The sequence below is a fragment of the Antechinus flavipes genome, chromosome 5 (genome assembly GCF_016432865.1).
Source record: "Antechinus flavipes isolate AdamAnt ecotype Samford, QLD, Australia chromosome 5, AdamAnt_v2, whole genome shotgun sequence".
NCBI classification, from domain to species: Eukaryota; Metazoa; Chordata; class Mammalia; order Dasyuromorphia; family Dasyuridae; genus Antechinus; species Antechinus flavipes.
Genome location: NC_067402.1, coordinates 44,844,931 through 44,861,852, shown reverse-complemented (window position 1 = coordinate 44,861,852; position 16,922 = coordinate 44,844,931). Strand labels below are relative to the sequence as shown.

At 37.5% G+C, this 16,922-nt stretch overlaps 1 protein-coding gene and 1 pseudogene across 1 annotated transcript; one reads left to right on the top strand and one right to left on the bottom strand.

The window, feature by feature from the left end:
• Nucleotides 1-299: 299 nt before the first annotated feature.
• Nucleotides 300-16,007, bottom strand: SAMD9L (sterile alpha motif domain containing 9 like). Its single transcript, XM_052001347.1, has 2 exons — nt 15,788-16,007; nt 300-6,272 (listed from the first exon to the last, which is right to left on the bottom strand). The coding sequence occupies exon 2, from the start codon at nt 6,254-6,256 to the stop codon at nt 1,505-1,507; it is 4,752 nt and encodes a 1,583-aa protein (XP_051857307.1). The 5' UTR covers nt 6,257-6,272; nt 15,788-16,007; the 3' UTR covers nt 300-1,504.
• Nucleotides 8,655-11,321, top strand: LOC127564642 (N-acetylaspartylglutamate synthase A-like; annotated as a pseudogene).
• Nucleotides 16,008-16,922: the final 915 nt, after the last annotated feature.

The window sequence follows — 16,922 nt, the reverse complement described above, 5'->3', positions numbered from 1 at the left end:
CTTCTCTTTTATCCACCAATCCATACTTGGTATTCTTATCATAATGGTATTACTTGGGAGTTACAAAGGGAAGCTAACCATCTAGATCTTCTAAGCTTTGGGCTTTCATTCTCTCTGTGGATAGGACTCCTTGCATACAGAAGACATTACAAACCCTGCAATGATCCTGTGAAGTAGGCATAGTAATTTGACCCGTCCAGCAAGTCATCAAAGTTTGGGTCCTGAGGCGGACATTTGCCTGTAAGGCTAAGCCTGAAAAGGAATGGGGTTAGAAATGAGGAGGGAGATGAGCTGAGGTGGAGCAAAGTCTCTCTTTATTGAATGAAGAGGGTCTAGTTTTATATGATTTCTGGGTGACATGTAAAGAATGTCGGACCATAGGTGTGGCTGACATCCTGGGGCATACTCGTTATCTAGTTCCTGGGCGGGTAGGGCCAATTTCCTGGGACACACATAATCTTGTCTCAGGAATTTAATCACATTAGCTCTTTGTTTCCAAGGACATGGTCTCTGGCAGTAATTATTTACCACTATTAAAAAAAATTATTTTATTGTCAATTTACAGAACACAACAAGTACATGAAAATAAAATGATGATTGCTATTCCCTCCAAATATAGCCACAAATAAGTGTGTATATATATATGTACATATATATATATATACACACACACACACACACAGATGTATATATATGCACATATATACTTATATATATGTATAAATTATTCTATACATACTTGTAGTTATCAGTTCTTTCTCTAGGTGCAGATAGTTTCTTTTTTCAAATGTCCTTTATTTTTAATTTGGGTATCTACAATAGTCTAAGTGACTTAATTGCTCAGTCATTCTTAAAGCAGTATTGCTGCTTCTGTATGCAATATTCTCTTGATTGTGTTCACTTCACTCTTCATCATTTTGTGCAAGTTTCTCCATGCCTTTCTAAGATCATTGAGTTCATAATTTTTTATAGCACAGTAGTATTCCATCACAACCATACACCACAACTTATTCAACCATTCCCCAGTTGATGAGGATCCCTGCAAGTATTTTATATCTAGGAATCTAAAGCATGAACAGTTCCAGTAATGTATCACAGATCAAAGAGCTAGACAGTTGGAGGGCCAGGAATTTAGAATCTGTCAGATGCTAGAAATTTTTTTATAATTAATTTCTTGATTTAATTTATAACCCTAGGAAGTATACCCTAAGGAAATAGAAAAGGTCCTTTATACATAAACATATTGGTGGGGGTAATGGAGAAGATGGAGATATTAAGAGTAAGAAAGCTTCCATTTTCTTTAATGATCTTCCAGATTTTACACTGGAGACATTTGGAAACAATTCACAAAGTCTTAGCGGTAACAAAGGAGTAAAATAATTTTTGAACAGTGTCTCGTGCAATTCTTGTAAAGACAACAGGAAAAGGTCAAGGATGAGAGGAATGAAATGCTTAATACTGAGACAATAAGTCTCAGGAAACAAGAAGAAAATAGTTTAGGTTCTTAAATAATCTCTATGTCATATGCAAGTGGACCTCCAATAGAAAATCCCAGGTAAAATGATACTTTTTCTATACTTCTGCCACTCCGTAGCCGACCTAAAAAAACAGGTCTCACTGGGATCTTGATTTTTTCATCTCTTCCATAATCTACATAGATGAGTTCACTGTCAGCCCGACCACTTAGTCGTAGCAAAAGTTTCTGGACTTCTTCATCCTTCCAAACATCTCCACTCTGCCACCAGGCATCTGATGCCTTTTTAGAACACTGCTCAATTTTGAGTCTGTGCACAAGCCTATTGAGACCAAAGCCTTTTCCAAGGTAAAAATGTGCAATCGGCTGTTTAAAATGACTCATATATTTATATTGTGATCTGAAGGACTTGTTTAGAGATGAAATATACTTTTCCATTTGTTTAGAATCTGGATTGAGTTGTTGGTTTTCTGGCCAGAACATCAGAGAGGCAAGGAAGTAAGGTTCTGAGAATTTGCAATCCCAACCTACTTGCTGCAAGATTTCTCGTAGCTGATTCTTTAGCTTGGGAAGGGGTTGCACCAATTTGGAAGCTGGTCTTAAACAACTGAGAATGATATTGGCCAGAATGAAATTCTGTTTTTCTCTCAAATAGACTTTGTTGGTCAGCTGTTCGAGGAGAAATGTATATTGATTTATGATATCTTCCATTTTGTTGGCAGCGCCTTTTTGATAAGGGAGAAGGTATTCCAATAATCCAGAAAACTTATCTGCTTTTAAAATCTCCAAGCTTTTCCTACTAGTCTCTACTTGAATTGAGAAAGCAAGTTTTGATTTAGGGTTTGTGTTCTGCAACTGCTGCTGATCTGAGGGACCGAACACTTCTGCATATTTACTGAAATATTCAGCCACCTTTCTCCGAAGTTTTGTCTCTTCTTTTTCCTTAATGCTGTTCTTGGGTTTCAGAAGGACAAAGTAGTCATCAAAAAAATCAAATGCTTGTTTCAAAGCTAACTGCAAGTTACTCAGGTAATGAATGAAATCCTTAAGAACTAAGTGGTATTCATCATTTGGATCCCCAGGAATATCACCTGTTCTGGATAAAAATTGTACCAAGTGTCTGTTACACGTGTCACCTTCTTTGCCAAAGAAAGAAATGAGCTGTAGAACTTGGATTGTGTAAAGACACACTTCAATCTCTCCTCGATAGCCTGCTGTATTGTATGAATCATACTTCCTTTTTGACTTTTGACTGTCCATATCTTCTCTAATATCTTCTTTCATTTTAGTTTGTTCCTGGGACAATTTGAAGGCTTCGGAGGCTTTTTTTGCAGTTTCTAGGAGACTTTTTAGATCCTCAACAGCGATGGTCTTACTTTTTGCATTTTCATCCACCCACCATTTTATCTTACTTTTGTAGACTTGGCCAAGGGTATCTGTGATATAGGAATTGCAGGATGCGAATGCTTTTGCTTTTTTTGCCCACTCCAGAGCATTGGGAAAATTCTTCTCCTTAATGTAGAAATGTCTTGCTAAGGCTTGACAAATGAATGCATTCTGGGGGAACCGAATAGCTCCTTCCTTCAAGACCATTACAACTTCACTATTGCCTTCTTCTTGTTGTACTGCTTCGATCAGTGGGGAAAACAAAGTATCTGTTTCATCCCCATGCTCCCTGCGCTGTCTGGTAAGCAACAAGGTTTCCACATCTTGGGAAAGTTTGTCTCTTCCTATTCCAATATTATAAAATAAACTCTCTTGTAACAGTTCCAGTGTGATTTTACTTTTAGTCAAATGATAAGTAGTTTTCAACTCCACTAGACAGTGATTGGCAATGAGAGGATGGATGATCCTTACACCTTTGTACTTCCCTTTTTCCTCCACTTCTGTTTGAATCAAAAGAGTAGAATAGGTTCCCATCTTGTCTTCAAGGCATTCGTCTCCCCAGAAAGCCTTCTTATTGGCAATTCCCAGGAACTTCTCACACTGGGACACCGAGATTATGGAATTAGTAACATAAGAGTTCAGTAAAGCCAGAAAGGAAATGAGTTTTGCTTCCTTGCTATGTATTTTAAGCCCTTGCAGTATGTTCTTGACAACCTTTTCTATGTATTTTTCATCAAAATTACTTTTCATGATCATGAAAGAATAGAAATCTTCAAAGTTCTCATACTGCTTTTCAATTTCTTTCAGTTTGGCCTCAAAAGCTCTTTGCTCTGAAGCAGAAAGGGAATATTCCAAAGCAATGCTGTCTGGATTTTTTGCACTTTTAAGAGGATTCTGGGACCTCATACAGTTTAAAATAATCACTAGAGGTTTTTCATATTGAATACTTTTTTCTGCTACAGCTGCAAGAATATAATTCTGTAGTAGAGAGACATTTTCTTGTTCTTCAAAATCATCCACAAGGAGCAATACAGGTAAATAATCTTGATGGCCATTTGAGCCATAGGTGATTAATGTGGTTATCTGTTCTCCAATTTCTGGAAATTCGGTTGCTTTATTTTTCAACACAGCACATCTGAATTTTTTCTTTAGTTCCCAGAGAACATGCATAGCCAATGTAGTCCCCCCACAGCCTGGATGATGATAAAGATTAATAATTTTGGCACACATTTGTTTAGGAGAATTTGCCCAGTGGAGGATCAACTCTTCAAGTTTTTCATAACTATCTCTTTTGACAAAAGTTGACGAATAGTTTTTAGAGGAAAAGTAGAAGTTCCACCAAGAAACTTTGCCACCTCGATAAAAATGCTCTTCTTGAGATTTCATGAATTCAAGAAATGTCTTTTTATCCTTTTCTAATTCTGTATCTTTACATTCATTTTCACAGAGAATTTCTAGAGCACCCATGAAATCTTCTTCCCTTTTCAAAAGAACCGTAGAGGAACCAGTTGATGGCAAAAACCTCTGTGAAGAATGAATCCTTGATTTTAATTTAAGAATTGTACCATTTATCTTTTCAAGGCTTAAGGTAGAAATACATTGGTCTGAGAGCTCATCAACTATTGTCAGTCTGGCTTGCAGAAGAGTTTTCCATCGCTGGCATATCTGTGGACTGACACAGATGCACATTATGTTTTCCATTCCCTTCATGTCTTGGTAAAAAGCACAGAATGTTTCAATGAGGGGATCTCTTCGATCTTCTATTGGAGAGAGTAACAGAAACACCACCAAAAACCTTCCTTTAGGCATTATGTTTTCATGCGTAAGAAATGAAATTAGTTTTCTGACTTCAGAAGCTCTTTCTCGTTGCCATAAACATGACTCTAAAGGTTTATGTTCCGGACTTTCTAGATCTGTCCTACCGTTACAAAATATCCAGCTGGGCTGTTGATAAAGATTCAATTTATCAGGATTTTGGGTAATTTTGTCATCATACTGATATGGAAAGTGAAGGTTTGCTGCTCGGGTCTCTCGGTAAAACTTTACCAACCCATTGTTCCCAGATTCAGGATCAAACTCCAACACAGCAAACCATTTAATTTCCTTTAGAAAGTCCAGGTGCTTTATTTGATTTGGATGACACTTACTAGCCACCAGAATGTACCAGTCATAGTAGGTATTATCCAAAAGGTCTCGGTTTCCTGTGAGCAAATTCACCAGCTTTGGCCCTTCATTTTCCTTCATCTCCCTTTTTGTTCTATATTCTTCCTCTGCAGATTTTCTAGAATCTACCAGCGAATTCAAATTAACTAAAAAGCTGTTGTAATCTGCATCACGTTGCATGATATTAGCCAGGATATCTTTAGAACTGGCTCCCTCTCTCACAAAAAGTGAGTATTCTTTTTTTTCCATCCACTTTTCTTCTTTAAGGATTTGCATCTTGATGTTGAAAAGAGCATTTTTACATATGGAATACTTGGGAATGACATCAACTTCAATAACAAATCTATCAGATAGAGTATTATCCTGCAGTAAGACTTCCACAAACCTGGGTTCCCTAATACATTCACGTGCTAAATTGACCTGATCATCTCTAAAATACTGTTTGATCTTTACATTGAAATGGTCAATAAAAGCATCTGTATTGGTAATTTTCATCCCAACAATTTCTCCATGGGGTTTGTCTTTGACACCAAAATGGATAGTGCCATTGGTACGGGAATTCATGCAGGCTGAAGCAAATCGAAAGACTTCATTGCTAAATTTCATTTTGATGTCTTCCTCAGTTGCTGCCTCAGTGTTAGTCAATAGTTTGAACTCATGGACTGGATCAATGAAATTTAGTGGTCCTGTTTCCGGTTGTAAGATATAATGTTGTATATAACGACAAGTGTCATGGAAACTATCAAATGGATATGGCAAACATGGTAATCTTTTTGGTTCTAGCTTGGGCTTTGCTTCATCCATTGTGACTTCTTCAACATGTAATATGTTTTCTCTAGTGAGTTTTGATTCTTGGGTACTTTCAGAATCTGTAATGTCTTGAGAGTTGGTTGTCAAAATTGACTCTTCTGTATTTTCTGTTTTGACTTTTCTTCTCTGTCTCTTCTCTTTTTTAGAAATTTTCAAGCTATCTTGTTTTTCAGATGCCGGAACAAGATTTTTTGGTGGAATGTTCTTCATTTTTTCAATAGCATGAATTATCAAAAGAGCTGGGCCATGTGGTATGCCCATTTCCAAAAGATCCTTCTTAGTTAAGATTCTTAATACTAAGCCTGTCACTGCTTCAGAAAATAAGATTTGTCCATATTTTTCATCAATCTTGAGTTCTTCTGTTAACCATTGTTTCACATGTTCTTTGGTCCAGTCATCGATATTGGGGCTTGGGTCAGTCATTTCAAAGATCTTCACTCTTTTGAAAGAAAAACAAAAGTAAAGTAACATGTTAAAAAATTTAATAAACATAAAAATAATAAATCCCAATTTAATAAAACAAAGTCAATGCAACATATGTAATGCAACATAATATTTGGGATATTGTATATGATATACTTAATTTAGAATTGCAATGACTTACAACCTTTGTTCATTGAATCACAGAATCACAGTTGGAAGGGACCTTAGAATTCAGCTCATCTATACTAAGTTAAACAATTCCCTTTGCAATATCCCTGACTAATCATCAAATTGCCTTCCCTTGAAGATCCCAGTGACAGTAAACATATTCAATTACACTTTAGGATGACTTAGATTTTTTAGGAAAATTTTCCTTATAAACAGCCTTTTTTTTTTTTTTTTTTACCAATTCCACCCATTGTTTCTTATTCAGTCTTCTAGCTAGAGCCAAAAAGAAAATGACATTTTGTTGTCCTTAGTTTTCATCATCAACCTTGGATCATTCTCACATTCGGAGTTCTAATACTATGCTTTCACTCCTCCTCTACTCTATCCCTGCTCCCCTGTGTATTTTTTATGCATTCATGGTTTTGAGGTATAGTTGGGGGACTGACTTGGTCAAATGTAATTAAGACTATTCCATCATGACAATGGGCCATGAAAAAATAGTGTTTTGGGATTATGTTAATGTTGAGATGGAAAAGGATTGTTTTTCAACCATTTCATAAACTTCTCTGTCACTTGACTTCAGTTAGCAAAAAAAACAAAAAACAAAAAAACCCTCTCATTTCATTTTCAAATATAGCTCGAAAATTAAACTGAAAACATTTTATAGTAAATCACCTTTGCCTGCATCACGTTTTGGGTTAGAAAAGTACTAGAAATGAGACAGCTAGGTGGCGCAGTGGACAGAGCACTAGCCCTGAAGTCAGGAAGACCTGAGTTCAAAACTGTTCTTAGACACTTAACACTTCCTGGCTGTGTGACCCTGAGCAAGTCATTTAACCCCAATTGCCTCAGGAAAAAAAAGGAAAGAAAAGAAAAGAAAAAAGAAAAGTACTGGAAACAAAGTAGATGCTATTGATTAGGGAATGGTGAAACAAATTATAGTACATGGATATAATGAAATCTGACCAAGCTGTAAAATATGATGGTTACAAATAAAACAAATATAGACAAGATTAGAAGGAAAGCAGAAAATTGAGAGGAAATTTTTATAGACAGTTTCTCAGATAAATGTCTCATATCTCAAATACATAGTTTTGTAAAATCTATAAGAATTTGAATTATTCCTCAATTGATAAATAGTCAAAGAATATAAACAAGCAGTTTTCCAGTGAAGAAATCAAAATAATTTATAGTCACATGAAAAAATGCTCTAAATAATTAGTTTTTCTTTTTCTTCCTTCTTGATCTAATTTTTCTTGTGAGGCAAGATAACTGTATAAATATGTATACACATATTGGATTTAACATGCATTTTAACATAAAAAATAAAAGAAGAGAAGAGACAGAATAAAACATCTTTATGAAGGTTAGAGGTCCATTTGTGGTCAATAGCATGTTTTCTGACTTTCTTGATATATTGATACATTTTGTTGATGTTTTCTCTTTTAAAAAAATATTGTTATATGAGTTGACTTTTTGACAAAAGGGGAAAAGGGGGGATATGGGGAGAAAGTTTGGTGATGTAAAAAATTCTCAATAGAAATTTTTTTTTAAAAAAAATGTTAATTATTACATAACTGAATTAAAATTATATGTTAAGTCTCTGGTACTGGAGGCCCACTATGGAATGGAGCAGATCAAAATACCTATATCAACCAATTGAGGGATTGGGCCTGTGAGGAGCCACTGAATTTCCAGTCTGGGCAAGATAAGAAGACCCAGCCTTCAAAAATAAATAGCAATGAATGAATTAACCAATAAATGAGTAAGTGCATACATAAGTAGAAGATATAAGATGGGGGAGGGGGGAGAGACATAGAAAGAGTGAGAAAGAGACAGACAGAGACTGAGAGATGGAAAGACAGGGAGAAAGAGATGACAGGTACAAGGAGACAGAAAGATAAGCAGACAGATACATGGATAGATAATAAATAATTGAAAGTCACACAGATATATAGTCATAGTAGGTAGATCAGTAGATGGATAGGTGGCGGTGATGGCGGTGGCTGTGGTAGGGGATACTCAGCTCGCCGCTGTAGGCAGATCCCGAGCTCCAAATCCACAGCCCCGAGTCTGAGGCGGAGCTGCAGCCACCGCCACCGCCGCTGCCCGGTCCGCGATGTCAGCGGCCTGAGCCACTGAATGCGGAAAGGGGGAGAGCGGGTGTCGCGGTCCAGCTTCGTCCTACCCTGCCTTGCCCTGCCCTGTCCGCTCTTTCAGCCCTCCTGCCCGCGCCTCTGGCCTCGGCCCCCGGCCGCCATGTGCTCCAGTCTCTGGTTCCTGATGGACTGGAGGATCCGCGAGGACCACCCGCAGGTGCAGATCCTGCGCGCCCTCCGGCAGCGCTGCTCCGAGCAGGACGTGCACTTCAGGGCCCTGCTCATGGACCAGATCGCCGTCACCGTCGTCGTCGGTGGCCACCTCGGCTTGCAGGTGAACTAGAAGGCTCTGACGACATTCCAAATGTGGTGCTTGTGCGGGTGCCCACACCTTCAGTACAATCGGACAGTGACATCACTGTCTTGAGACACCTGGAGAAGCTAGGCTGCCGCCTGCTCAATCACCCCCAAAGCATTTTGAACTGCATCAACAAATTTTGGACATTCCAAGAGCTGGCGGGACATGGGGTTCCCATGCCAGACACATTTTCTTATGGTGGTCATGAAGACTTTGCCAAGATGATTGATGAAGCCGAGCCCCTGGAGTACCCTTTGGTGGTGAAGAGTACTAGAGGACATCGAGGAAAAGCAGTTTTCCTCGCAAGAGATAAACACCATTTATCAGACATCTGCCACCTGGTCTGTCATGATGTGCCCTACCTGTTCCAGAAATATGTGAAGGAATCTCAGGGAAAGGATATCCGAGTGGTGGTGGTGGGTGGCCACGTCATTGGCTCCATGCTTCGCTGCTCCACACCCTGGTATTATCACCTTATATTCTTTCACTCTCCCATACTCAAAGCTATCCCTTTTTGCTGCTGCTGCTTCTTCTTCTTCTCCTCCTCCTCCTCTTCTTCTTCCTCCTTCTCCTTCCTTTTCTTCTTCTTCTTCCTTCTCCTCCTCTTCTTTCTTCTCCTCCTCCTTCTCCTCCTCTTCTTCCTCCTTCTCCTTCCTTTTCCTCCTCTTCTTCCTCCTTCTCCTTCCTTTTCCTCCTCTTTCTCCTCATCCTCTTCCTCTTCTTATTCTTCTTTCATTTTATTTTTCCCCAGTTACATGTAAAACATATTTTTAACATTCGTTTTTAAAACTTAGAGTTCCAGATTCTTTCCCTTTCATTTGGCTCGTGGGAGTCTTTCCAGATTTTTCTGAGAGCATTTTGCTCATCATTTCTTATAGGAAAATAGCATTCCATCATAATCACAAACTACAGTTTATTCAGCCATTCCCCAATTTATGGGCATTTTCTCATTTTCAATTCTTTGTCCCAAGACAAGAGCTGCTTTTCCTACATAAAGGTCCTTTTCCTTTTTTGCTTTTTAAAAAAATTCCTTGTGAGATACAGACCTAATAGTGGTACTGCTAGGTCAAAAGGTATACACTTATAGCCCTTTGGGCATAGTTCCAAATTGCTCTACAGAATGGTTGAATCAGTTCACAATTCCACCAACAATGCATTAATATCTCATTTTCCCACACCTCCTCCAACATTTGTCATTTTTCTTTTCTGTCCTATTAGTCAATCTAATATATATGTGGCAGTACTTCAGAATTGTTTTAATTTTCATTTCTCCAATCAACCAGGGCCTAGCTTCTTAAGGATATTTTGCAGGTAAGGGTCTTTTTCTTTTGGATGATCCCTGGATATCCTACAATCTGACTTTCTCATTAATAATCCATTACAATGGTCTTTAGGATGATGAGGTTGTAGCCTTAAAGTTGGGAGCATTGGAGAGATATGGTCATCTAGTCTAACCCTCTAATTTTGCAGATGTGGGGACCAGGCTCTTGTGCCTGAGCAAAACTGACCCTTTTTGACCCTCCAATTGCATTGAGGCAGCACTTATTAAATATACAAGAATAAGGCAAATGGTCTCTTTCTCAAATTTGCACTTTTCAAAACCACATTCTCTTTCTTTGTCCCTCAAACCTACTTTTTGTTTCTCTTGCTACCTGATTAGTAAGCTTGCTTCTGAACCCAAATATTCTCCTTAGTAACTAGAATTTCATGTAAGTCTTTCCTGCTTACATACACACACACATGCACACATACACAATCTATATGCACACAGGTACCCATGTATACACATGTGTGTATAACACACACATGTCTACACATACATACATGCACATACAACACATGCTAGATTATATAAGCCAGAGACACTTGTAAAAGGATAAGTAGCCTGTGGGGGAACAGGATGAGGAGCAAAAGAAACATTTCTAGTCTCGATAAAGACAAACTCTTTAGTTTAGGAACTCCAAAGAATAAAAAGGAGACTCTATTGGGCTTTTGCAGTACTGGAGGAAGCACATTTGCCTTCTGAGTATCCTACTAAAACCTTTATTTAAAATAATACATCAGTTATCAGTCTCTGAGCAATCATAAGCACTAGCAAGGATGTCCCAAGCCATTGAATAAGCCTACTGGACTTTTCTTTCCTAGGACAATAAAGGCTCCAGGTGTCCATATGCAGCAAGACTATAGAGCTCAAATCATTCATCCCTTACATTTTTGCCTTTTTCTGAGAAGCAAGTCAAAGTATAAGATTTGAAGAAACTGCCTATTCTATATACTAGCATAGAATGTTAGAACTGAAGGCATTGGATGTTTGAGATGGAAAGGACCTTATAGATTATCTAGCATTACCCCCTCATTTATAAATACAGCAAACTCCATCAAAAGACTTGGACAAGGAGTAAAGGTACATGGATGGTTCTGGCTACTGCACACAATCCACTTTCCATAGTTATCGAAGTGCCAATGGGATTCAGACTTGAACAAAGAGCAAACTACTCAAAGTACTGCTGACTGTGATATAAAGGAAGAGAAGTTTAATTGCTTCCGATCTGCTATCTCCATGATAAAGAGAAAGATTTTTTTGATTGATTACATAACCAGAACCTGGTCATTTTCTAAAAGGCCCAAGTTAACTTTGGCCTAGTCTCTTTATTTCATTCTCATTCATTATACTATAGTGATTTATATAACCACCAATTTTAAAAAAGCAAAAAAAAAAAAAAAAGATTTCAATAACAATTTGTAAAAATAAAAATGTTTGTTGCATTGAATTAATCACTATTTTGAAACATACTGTTTGTGCTTTAAATATATGTGTATATGATACTTAATTTTTTCCCAATAAAGAGCATTTATTCTACTGACAGCATGTAGGGAAAGACAATTCTGTAAGACAAGAAACACTGCTGAAGTCATTTGGCTCCAAAATATGGGCCTCAGTCCTTGGCTTTGGCATTTGTTCTTTTACCTTCTAGGTGATGGGATTGGAGCCTCCAATTTTATGAGTTTCAAAATATCAAGAGATTTTAGACTTTTCAGTTTCTAGATTTTGCAGCCAATTTAGTCCTAATTCTCAAAGGAACAAGGAGTGGCCTTTGGGAATTACTTTGAGGACCTAGCCCAGTAATAGCTAGGATGAGGATTTTTTTTTTTTGATAGATACACACATTTGATAAATCCAGTGCTAGAGAGAGACTATGCTAGGAATCAACCCAATCTCCCTATCCCCAATATTCCCAAGATGTTGGAAAGATATATTTTGTATTTTGTTCTTGCTTATATCTTTAAAACAAATACCCAACCTAATAAAAACCAGTCAATGTTAAATGTTTAGATGGAATTACTGCCCTACATACCTGGAGGTTTAATCCAAGAGCATTAAAGATAAAAAACCTGAAATCCCTCAGTGTACCTCTAAGTCCTTGAGAGGGAAGTGATTTTAGGAAGTGAGGCTACATAAGCAAGAACAAAAGAATAAGTATATTTATACCTAGATACCTCAGGGCATACTCTTCCCTATCCCACCTTGGTCTCTTGGGAGAATGGGCTCAAACTTAACATTGATCCCATTAAGCTTAGTCCCTCTCAGTTATTATTGGGCTGGATCCCAAAGATCATCCTCATGTCTCATTGAGCTGGCTAAAAAACTAGATGCTTAGGATGCTGGAATGCTGGGCCCCCAAGAAATCCAGAAGCTTACTCTCAGCCTTTCAAAACTCACAAGATCTTTCATCTAGAAAGAACCACAAAGCTATATTATACTGTTAAAATCCTATGTCATAACTTTTAGAGATCCTTTTGGAGAGCTAAGACTAGGATTACACTATATGAATGAACACTTTATTTTTAGCTTTGCTTTAAAAATTCAGAGTCCAACAATAAAATAACAAAAACTCCAGGATAAAAAGAAGATAATAGCTAAGGAGCTGGTGTTTTCTTCTCCAGACTCTGTAAGTTCTGTAAGCCTCTATAGACAAAAGTTCCCAAGGCTTTTCCCTACAGCATTTTCTCTCTCTAGACATCAGCAATGTAATTAAACCACAATAGCACAATCCAAAAGAAGGAGGCAAGAGACTAGGCCATAATTAATTTGGTCTCTCTTATTATACCTCACTTCCAGTTATACAGCCAATTGGAAGGGGAGGGAGGGAAGGCTTCTCTTAACAGATGGACAGAAAATTGTAATCAGATGGATTACATCTAGGCAGATCTGGGCCTGGAGTCAGGAGCATCTGAGATAAAATTCTGCCTAGCTGTGTGATCCTGGGCAAGTCATTTAATCTCTGTTACTCAATTATAAAATGGAGATAATAACAGCACTTATTTTGCAAGGTTGTTTTTAGGATCAAATGAGATAATATTTGTAAAGTGTTTAGCAGAACAGTGTGCAGTATATAGTAGGCATTATATAAATGCTTATTCTCTTCCCTCCTTCCACTTCCACCTCCATTTATAGAATGTCTATACATGCAGTAGATTCTATGTCATGGAGACTCTTCTGGAAGCTGACTCATCACCATCTGAGGTAATGGACCATCTGAAGTACTCTGCACCTGCACCAGAGATCCATCACACTATCAATATTTACTTTGTTTCTTATCTTAGCAAATGTGATAAAGCTGTTGACTCACAGAAATTCAAAGCCAGGTCTCAGCTAATATTTACAGATAAAGAGTGGGAGGAAGAGAGAAGAGTTTTCTTATTTTTAGAAAGACAAAATGTTTAGTTTAGACTTACTCTGGAATATTCTGTAGCCACTTTTAAATGGTGGACAAAGTGGAAGATGAATGTTGAACTCTAACAAGACAGGCATTAGTTTGAAGTTCATGCACCCCAGAGAAATAACTGTGAGCTCCAGAAAACCCTAGGCTTGGGAAGGAGCTGGCACAATCATTTTCAGTCTCCTTTTCACTTATAGGAGTCTTGGAAGGAGAAAGATACGTTCCTGACTGGAAGTGAACATCGAACATTTCTGTCTGCATGAAGGTAGGGAAAGAAAGTAGAACTGGGTTGTTCTTTGCCTCAGGGGATGACTGACAGCTCAACCCATCAAATAATTCTAGTGCTTCCTCCCACTCAGGTAGAAGAATGAAGAAATTAAAATATATAGAGAGAGTTATTTGTCCAAGGTCCAGAATTCAAACCTTGCTCTCAGACCTGCTTTCTGACTCATTCATGGTGTCATGCAGATACCAAAAGCATCTGTTTTCTAAAAAGGAGCTAAAACTAAACTAAACTAAACTAAAATATGGAAAGAAATTCCGTGGAAAGAACTCATTAAGTCCAATTTTGGGCTCAAAGAACTTGCTGAATTCGTAATTTTCTGAGTTGTTTTTATTTTCCTCTTCTATGAAAATGACCTTGCTCTTTAGAGGTGGACATGCTCTCTTAATTTTAGATGATCTTTTAGGATTAGGACTACCCTGCTAATCCTCTGATATCAGAATTACAATTACCAGTACTACAAATTTGTAGTACATGTGTATGTGTGTGTGTGTGTGTGTGTATAATATGTGTATATACAGAAATACACACATACATATATCTGTAGGAGTGTGTGCGTATATATACATATGTGCTTACTATTTTAAAAATATATTTTCCCAATTATATGTTAAAACTTTTTTAACATTTCAGTTTTTTGGGTTTTTTTTAAGTTCTGAATTCTGAGTCATATTCCCTTCTCTTCCCTTCTTATCCATGACTTGACTTGTCCTCGTCCCCGCCTCTCTCCTCATATGGTATGGTAAGCAATGATATAGATTATGCATGTACAATCATGTAAAACATTTCCATATTAATCATTTCGTACATCTATATTATACTGTTAAAACTTCCTATGTCATAGCTTTTAGAGATCCTTTTGGAGAGCTAAGACTAGGATTACACTATATGAATGAACACTTTATTTTTAGCTTTGCTTTAAAAATTCAGAGTCCAATAAACAATCTTTCCACAATAAAATAACAAAAGCTCCAGGATAAAAAAGAAGAAAAAAAAAAAAAAAAAAAAACAGGCAGCTCCTCCCATCCCCACTTTTCCCTGACTTCTGCATCCCTACCTCCCCTCGGTTGCTTTTATCCGCCTTTGACATCTTCTACTTCCCAATATATTCGTTGAACTATTTTGAAGATTTCTGTCAAGTGGGGTGGGGTAGGAGCAGTCAGTTTCTTGCATGTTAGTTTCATTTCTGCTTTAGGCAGAACGGTGCAAGCCTATCCATGATTGGTTGGTTTGTCTCCGGCCCCGCCTTTCCCTCTCTCCCCATCCCGTTGCCAAATGAGGTGGAAGGGGATTTGTGAAGCTGTTGTTACTAAAAACGCCAATATTCAGTCTTTTTGGCCCTTGAATTGTTTCATTTTCCTGTCTCAGATACTCCCTGCCACCTCCCAATATTATATAAAGGACCACCCTTTGTGGAGTTTCACATTTCAAACCTCTGATCTAAAGTTTGCAAGAGATCCCTTGTGTTCCATCTCCCCTACAACACACACACACACACACACACACCCAGAAGCTTCCTCCTCCAAATATACGTGACCTCTAAGATAAGCTTCACTTGATAGTTTTATGTCTGTTTCATTATTTAGAGACAATGATAGTTATATACATATTTAGTAATAATATCACATATATTACTAAAAATACAGGTCGTCTCAAAAATCTTAGTTCAGTTTAAATTTTAAACTGCACTAAGATCTTTGGGACATCCTGTATTAGCCTAAGTACATATGAATATATATGTACATATATACATATATATTTGCATATATGTTCATAGGTATGTCCGGTTTCATTCATTTACAGATCATGACAATAAACCAATGACAATAAAGTACGCAAATCTCTCTGCTTTCATTCAGTCTAATAAAGGAAATGAAGCCATTAAGTGATTCAGAAACTTACCTGGAGTTGTGTTGAGGATTCCTTCTTAGAAAGTAGAATTTACATGAAGAAAATATATGTATACTATCATTTTTTTTCTTCTTGTGAAAGCATAGGCTTTCAATCAAGTAAATGTGCTAATATGCACTTAATCAGCAAATTGTAGTGCTTTTTCTTCAGACGTTCTAAAAGAGTAGGCTGAATTCGTGAAGGTCTGTGCTATTTTATCTTAGCCATAGAGGAAGTCATCTCAACAAGTAGACTAACCAGAGAATTGGTTTCACTTTCATTTAAGCTACCTTCTTTCAGTCCCTGCCTCCTTCCGTCCCTCCCTTTTTCCTTCCCTTGTCTCTTTTCTTGCCCATGCTCTATCCAAAAGAATATAAATTTTGGTCATTGAAACTTTGCAAGATATCTTGGGGTTTGCAGGCTAGATTTCTTTCTTGAGGACCATATCTTAAACCCAAATCACTTTGGCTGTCATTGATTGGCCAACAATAAGTCCCAGGCCAGCCTCCAATTTGATCATTCTTTGGGCCCTGATGGCTCAGAATATAAATAGCAATTGTTTCTTTTTTGGCCAGAAATCTTGAGGATCTTCCCCTTCCTAAGTGATTATTTTAAACTAGGTAAAAGAGGCCATTCTTTGCCCTATTTCTTACTTAGCCTTCTTCAATAAATGGGTTTTGCCTCAGCCAAATTGAGATCTGGAAAAGAACTTAACTTTATAAGGCCAGGATTTTCTATTACATCAGGCCATCTCCAGTTGTCTTGATGTCTGTGTGGCCTCTAGACCCAGATGGCTCCAAAGGAGAGAATAAGGCTGATGACTTTGCACAGCCGTCCTTTACTTAAATCCAATTCACTTGCAAGTCATGTATCACCTCCCTGATATCTTGGTCCTTTTAGAGAATGAAGGACAAACAATAGTATTCATGTGACCAACTGGGAGATTACTAAATAGTTTGAAATATTTTCAGTGAGTAAACTGTTAATTCCTATTATAGAATTCATAAGGTATAGATTCCTCCAGAAAGATTACAGAAAATACAGAAATTTAACTCCTGAGATTTGATTTATTAATACAGTGGGTTGAGCTATTGTAGGATTTGGGAGTTAATGTATCATTTCCTGAAATTATATATTGTCTTTTCAG